The 7,110-nt window shown below is 51.8% G+C and overlaps 1 protein-coding gene across 1 annotated transcript; it reads right to left on the reverse strand.

The window, feature by feature from the left end:
- Positions 1–4,896: 4,896 nt before the first annotated feature.
- Positions 4,897–6,497, reverse strand: LOC128847312 (eukaryotic translation initiation factor 3 subunit A-like). Its single transcript, XM_054046708.1, has 2 exons — positions 6,459–6,497; positions 4,897–5,387 (listed from the first exon to the last, which is right to left on the reverse strand). Exons 1-2 carry the CDS (start codon positions 6,472–6,474, stop codon positions 4,906–4,908), a joined length of 498 nt encoding a protein of 165 aa, XP_053902683.1. The 5' UTR covers positions 6,475–6,497; the 3' UTR covers positions 4,897–4,905.
- Positions 6,498–7,110: the final 613 nt, after the last annotated feature.

A 7,110-nucleotide genomic window follows, 5' to 3' on the forward strand; every position in this document is an offset into this window, starting at 1 on the left:
TAAGGAGATTCTTACCCCCAGAAATACAGCCTGGATCTACAGGTGTCAGTGGGGTTCCCTTGTTCGCAGCTCATGCACCCTATGGAGAACCAGCAACACAACGTAATGTTCCACAGGTCACTAGAAGTTTCTGATTTTATGAAGGCCGGTGCAGAGCGGGTGCAAATGAGAAATCTGGACCAGAAGCAGGATAGAAAGAGAGCACGTGGCTTCAAGTCTATTTTCCCAGTGTTCTCACTCTCACACACAGGTAGTTTCCGATTGCATTGAAAGGTAGAGTGCCAGTCGAGGGACTGGATAACAGACCTGGGGGTAAATTTGGGGACATTACCTTGTGATTCATTTGAGCCAAAGTCCCTTCCCCAAATGACCTGCTTCTGCTTTTCTTCATGCTGTAGAAGGGGCGTGCGACACGGGGAGCTGAGAAGGGAGACGCCCAGCGCATACACAGGCACACCGGGGAGGCAGGTGCGACTAAGGAGTGCAGGATAGAGGCTCAGGGCACCGAGATGGGAGAGCTGACATCAGGGAAACCACTCTGGGGCTCAGACTCCGCTCACGGGCCTGCCCCGGCCATACTTAGTGTTCAGCACCAAGAGCAGACCAAGAACGCCCAGATCTGCTGGGCCTTCACAAAGGGCAGGCAATCGGGGCTCCCCTTGTCACACAGCCGTGCTTCCACTGATAGATGAGAAGCTGTGAGAAGAGCTCCAGAAGCCTCCCCGGACCCTTACAACTCACTGGCTCTCACACGTCCCCCTTTCCCCACTCTTGCACCCCACTGGGTCCAGCACCATCCCCCTTCACTCATCATTGCTGCCCTCTGTCTCCCACACCATCCCCCTTCCCCCACCATTGCCCCCAGTGAAAGCCCCTTGGGAGGATCTGCAGGCTACAGCCTGGGTGTGCTGGTCCCTGAGTTGTGGGCACAGCTACGCCACCATCGGACAACCCTGGCCCAGCAATGACCCACAGGCTCTGAGCCTTGAGGGCCCAAACACCACAGGATGTGCTGCCCACCGAGGCCCTGAGTGGCTCTGCTCCCAGGGTCCTCGATTGCTCCAGGCCCATTATTAGGCCTGCAAAGGACACCAAGAAGTTGTCCCTGCATCTAGCTGGTGTGACGCTGGCAGAGCAGGTGCCAGCTCCTGCCAAGGCTCTAGGCCTCTGCTCAACACGGGCAGATTCATTGTGGGGAACCAGCCCAGCTCACCTCTGCATGCTGCTAGCACTGGTAAGTTAGGTTAGACTCACGAGAATGTGTTTACACTTCAGGAAACGCTTCTAAGAAGCTATGGGCAATAATCTCATTCCTAATAACTGTATCCCCTGCTATAAGGTAAAAGGTAAATTGTGCTTTGAACTGTAAAAAAAATGTTTGCTGTGTAAAGGTGACCCCAGTCAGGAGGGATCCTCTCCCGCCCATGTAGGAGACCTGTCAAAAGTAAAGGGGCCATTATGGAACATTGCAATACAAAGACTCTGTTATTTGCCCCCCACACACCCATGAAGGAAATCCAACGAGCCGACAAGAAAATATTCTACACCTGCCACTTATTGACACACAGCTGCTGGGACAAGGTAGGCAATAAAAGATAATCAGTTCCATAAAACAGATCAGCAGTGAAAGAAGAACAGTTTCACTTTCAATAAAGATGAATTCTTTGCTAACGGAGCCAAAGTAAATGGAACTGTGTCTAAACGTTATCTTCTCAGATTAGTAATTCCTGGATGTGTTCCACATTGTCCTTACTAACACCACTTAAAGTTGAGCAGAACTTTCTTTTTAGACCCAATTTCTCCAAGTTCATTAAATTCCACATGTGTCCTCACACTGGCCAGAACAGGGGTGGCCACCCTGTTCCTCCAGAGCCACATGCGGTTCTTCAGAAGTTAATATGCGGCTCCTTGTATCGGCACCGACTCCGGCGCTGGAGCTACAGGTGCCAACTTTCCAATGTGCCGGGAGGTGCTCACTGCTCAACCTCTGGCTCTGCCACAGGCCCTGCCCCCACTCCACCCCTTCCCACCCCCTCCCCTAAGCCTGCAGTGCCCTCGCTCCTCCCCCCTTCCCCCCAGAGCCTCCTGCTTGCCAAGAAACAGCTGATTGGGAGGTACGTGGAGGGAGAGGGAGGCGCTGATCAGCGGGACTGCTGGTGGGCGGGAGGCACTGGAAGCAGAGCGGGGGAGCTGATGGGGGGCTGCTGATGTATTACTGTGGCTCTTTGCAATGTACATTGGTAAATTCTGGCTTCTTCTCAGGCTCAGATTGGCCGCCCCGGGCCAGAAAATTACCATGCTGGTAGTGTTAGTGATGCAATTTAGGGACATTTGTTCAAGGCACAGTCCTAAAATATGCCCCCCAATATCAAACTAAGATTTCATTTTAAAATTTATTGGTTCTTATCAGGAGATTCTTCTCCCAGAAATACAGCCTGGATCCACAGGTGTCAGTGGGGTTCCCTTGTTCGCAGCTGATGCACCCCACGGAGAACCAGCAGCACAACGTAATGTTCCACAGGTCACTAGAAGTTTCTGATTTTATGAAGAGCGGGTGCAAATGAGAAATCTGGGCCAGAAGCAGGATAGAAAGAGAGCACGTGGCTTCAAGTCTATTTTCCCAGTGTTCTCACTCTCACACACAGGTAGTTTCCGATTGCATTGAAAGGTAGCGTGCCAGTCGAGGGACTCGATAACAGACCTGGGGGTAAATTTGGGGACATTACCTTGTGATTCATTTGAGCCAAAGTCCCTTCCCCAAATGACCTGCTTCTGCTTTTCTTCATGCTGTAGAAGGGGGGTGCGACACAGGGAGCTGAGAAGGGAGACGCCCAGCGCATACACAGACACACCAGGCAGCCAGGTGCGACTAAGGAGTTCAGGACAGAGGCTCAGGGCACCGAGATGGGGGAACTGACATCAGGGAAACCACGCTGGGGCTCAGACTCCGCTCACGGGCCTGCCCCGACCATACTTAGGGTATGTCTACACTACGGGATTAATCCGAATTTATATAATTCGGATTTGAAAAACAGGTTGTATAAAGTCGAAATGTATGCGGCCACACTAAGCACATTAATTCGGTGGTGTGCGTCCAAGTACCGGGGCTAGCGTCGATTTCTGCACCGTTGCACTGTGGGTAACTATCCCATAGCTATCCCATAGTTCCCGCAGTCTCCCAAGCCCATTGGGATTGTGGGTTAAGATCCCAGTGCCTGATTGGACAAAAAACATCGTCGCAGGTGGTTCTGGGTACAGCCTCACCTCCTCCCTCCCTGCATGAAAGCAACGGACGGCAGACAACCATTTTCGCGCCTTTTTTCCTGGGTGGGTGAACACTGCAGACTCCATACCATGGCAAGCATGGAGCCCGCTGAGCTCAAGACATCAGTCATGAACATTGTAAACACCTCGCGCGTTCTCGTGGAGTTTATGCTCAGCCAGGACCAGAAAAACGAGGCGAGGAGGCAGCGGCGGCGGCAGCGCAGCGACAAGCGTGATGAGGACATTGACATGGACATGGACACGGACACGGATACAGAATTCTGTGAAACCACGGGCCCCGGTGCTTTGGAGATCATGTTGTTAATGGGGCAGATTCTATCCATGGAACGCCGATTCTGGGCAAGGGAAACAAGCACAGACTGGTGGGACCGCATAGTGTTGCAGGTCTGGGACGATTCCCAGTGGCTGCGGAACTTTCGCATGCGTAAGGGCACTTTCATGGAACTTTGTGACTTGCTGTCCCCTGTCCTGAAACGCCAGAATACCAAGATGAGAGCAGCCCTCACAGTTGAGAAGCGCGTGGCGATAGCCCTGTGGAAGCTTGCAATGCCAGACAGCTACCGATCAGTCGGGAATCAATTTGGAGTGGGCAAATCTACTGTGGGGGCTGCTGTGATGCAAGTAGCCAAAGCAATCACTGAGGTGCTGCTACGAAAGCTAGTGACTCTGGGAGATGTGCAGGTCATAGTGGATGGTTTTGCTGCAATGGGATTCCCTAACTGTGGTGGGGCAATAGACGGAACCCATATCCCTATCTTGGCACCGGAGCACCAAGCCACCGAGTACATAAACCGCAAGGGGTACTTTTCAATGGTGCTGCAAGCACTTGTGGATCACAAGGGACGTTTCACCAACATCAACGCTGGCTGGGTGTGAAGGGTTCATGACGCTCGCGTCTTCAGGAACACTACTCTGTTTAAAGGGCTGCAGCAAGGGACTTACTTTCCGGACCAGAAAATAACCGTTGGGGATGTTGAAATGCCAATAGTTATTCTTGGGGACCCAGCCTACCCCTTAATGCCATGGCTCATGAAGCCGTACACAGGCAGCCTGGACAGGAGTCAGGAGCTGTTTAACTACAGGCTAAGCAAGTGCAGAATGGTGGTAGAATGTGCATTTGGCCGTTTAAAAGGCCGCTGGAGATTATTATTGACTCGCTCTGACCTCAGCCAAAGAAATCTCCCCATTGTTATTTCTGTAAGTAAGGGGGAGACCTTTATGGCGGGGTGGGAGGCTGAGGCAAATCGCCTGGCTGCTGATTACGCGCAGCCAGACACCAGGGCGATTAGAAGAGCACACCAGGAAGCGCTGTGCATCAGAGAAGCTTTAAAAAACAGTTTCATGACTGGCCAGGCTACAGTGTGAAATATCTGTTTGTTTCTCCTTCATGAAAACCCGCCCCCTTTATTGACTGATTTTCTGTAAGGAACCCACCCTCCCCCTTCCCCCAGCTTTCTTTCAAACCAAATAAAGTCACTATCATTTAAAAATCATTTATTCTTTATTAATAGATTAGAAAAAGAGGGAGGGAACCCGGGTGGTATTTGGGAGGAGGATTGCTGGGAAGGAAAAAGCCACAAAGGAAAGGTTAAAAAAATGACAGCCTTTTGCTTGGGCTGTCTACTGGGGTGGAATGGGAAGGTGTACGGAGCCTCCCCCCCGCATTCTTACACGTCTGGGTGAGGAGGATACGGAACATGGGGAGGGGGGAGGGTGGAACAGGGGCTGAAGCGGCAGTCTGTTTTCCAGCAGCCGTTCCTGAAGCTCCACCAGACGCCGGAGCATGTCTGTTTGCTCACGCAGCAGCCCCAGCGTTGCATCCTGCCTCCTCTGGTCTTCCTGCCGCCACCTCTCATCTCGAGCGTCCCTCCTGTCCTCACGTTGGTCCCTCCTGTCCTCACGTTGGTCCCTCCTGTCCTCACATTCACTGGCTTCTTTCCTATACTTTGAAACTGTTTCCTTCCACTCATTCAGATGAGCTCTGTCACTGCGGCTGGATTCCATAATTTCAGAAAACATCTCGTCTCGCGTTCTCTTCTTACGACGCCTTATCTGTGATAACCTTCGGGATGGAGGAGGGAGACTTGAGGAATTTGCAGCTGCTGTAGGGAGGGGAAAAAAGAGAGACTTGTTTAAAAAGCTACATTTTGCAGAACAATGCTTATACTCTTTCACGGTGACCAACACTATTCACATTACATAGCACATGTGATTTCTGTGCAAGGTCGCATTTTGCCTCTTAATGCTGAGTGCCTGTGGCTTTGCTGCTAGAGATCACAGGTCTGGGCAACAGAATTCGGCTTGCATGCGGCCATGGTAAGCCATTGTTTTACAGCTTCTGCGCCCTCCTTTCCCACATACCAAGTATAGCCTGTAGAGTGCTGCGGTTTTTCTGTTAACATTCAGCAGCAGCAGAAAACAAACTAACCACCCCCCCCTCTCGCCATGAATTCTCTGGGATGATCGCTGTACCCCTCCCCCCCACCGCGTGGCTGGTATCAGGGAAGATCCCTGCAGGCACCAAACTAACCACCACCCCCCCCCGCCGCCACCCCCCTCCCGCCATGAATTCTCTGGGATGATCACGGTACCCCTCCCCCCACCGCGTGGCTGGTAACAGGGAAGATCCCTGCTAGCCAAACGCGAAAAACTCAGGGCCAATTTCCCATCTGTGCTTGGCTAACTGCAGGGAAGGATTTATTTTCCGCCACAGGCAAACAGCCCAGTAGGAACGGCCACCTCTGTCCCCTTAATTAAGTTCCCGTATTTCAACCAGGTTACCAGGAGTGATATCACTCTCCTGAGGATTACACAACAAGATAAAGAACGGATGTTGCTTGAATGCCAGCAAACACCGGGACCATACGCTGCCAGGCTTTGTCAGGCAATGATACCAGATTACTTGCTGCAAGCATGGTGTGGTCAAGTGTCCTACCATGGAGGAGGGAATAAGGATGCACTGCCCAGAAACCTTGTGGCAAGGCTTTTGGAGTACCTCCAGGAGAGCTTCATGGAGATGTCCCTGGAGGATTTCCGCTCCATCCCCAGACACGTTAACAGACTTTTCCAGTAGCTGAACTGACCGCGAATGCATCCCAAGTCCTCAGGGCAAAGTAATCATTAAAAACCGTTTGCTTTTAAAACAAGTTTTATATTTTAAAAGGTAAACTCACCTGAGGTCCCTTCCATGGGGTCAGAGTCTTGGGTACTGGCTTGGGAGGCTTGGGAGGGTACTTCAGTTAGGGTGAGAAAAAGATCCTGGCTGTTGAGGAGAACGGAGTGCTGTGTGCTCTCTGCAAGCTCATCCTCATCCTCCTCCTCTCCCCCATCGGCAGAATCCTCAGGTGTAGCTGATGAGACTATCCCCGACCCAGAATCCACGATCACAGGTGGGGTAGTGGTGGCAGCCCCCCCTAGAATTGCATGCAGCTCGGCGTAGAAGCGGCATGTCCGCGGCTCTGACCCGGAGCGACCGTTTGCCTCCTTTGTTTTTTGATAGGCTTGTCTGAGCTCCTTGACTTTCACGCGGCACTGCTCAGAGTCCCTATTGTGGCCTCTCTCCATCATGCCCTTGGAGATTTTTTCAAAAGTTTTTGCATTTCGTCTTTTAGAACGAAGTTCTGCAAGCACTGAATCCTCTCCCCATACAGCGATCAGATCCAGTACCTCCCTCACGGTCCATGCTGGTGCTCTTTTTCGATTATCAGCCTGCATGGTTACCTGTGCTGATGAGCTATCTGTGGTCACCTGTGCTCTCCACGCTGGGCAAACAGGAAATGAAATTCAAATGTTCGCGGGGCTTTTCCTGTCTACCTGGCCAGTGCA

Source organism: Malaclemys terrapin, chromosome 13, assembly GCF_027887155.1.
Source record: "Malaclemys terrapin pileata isolate rMalTer1 chromosome 13, rMalTer1.hap1, whole genome shotgun sequence".
Classification (NCBI taxonomy): domain Eukaryota; kingdom Metazoa; phylum Chordata; order Testudines; family Emydidae; genus Malaclemys; species Malaclemys terrapin.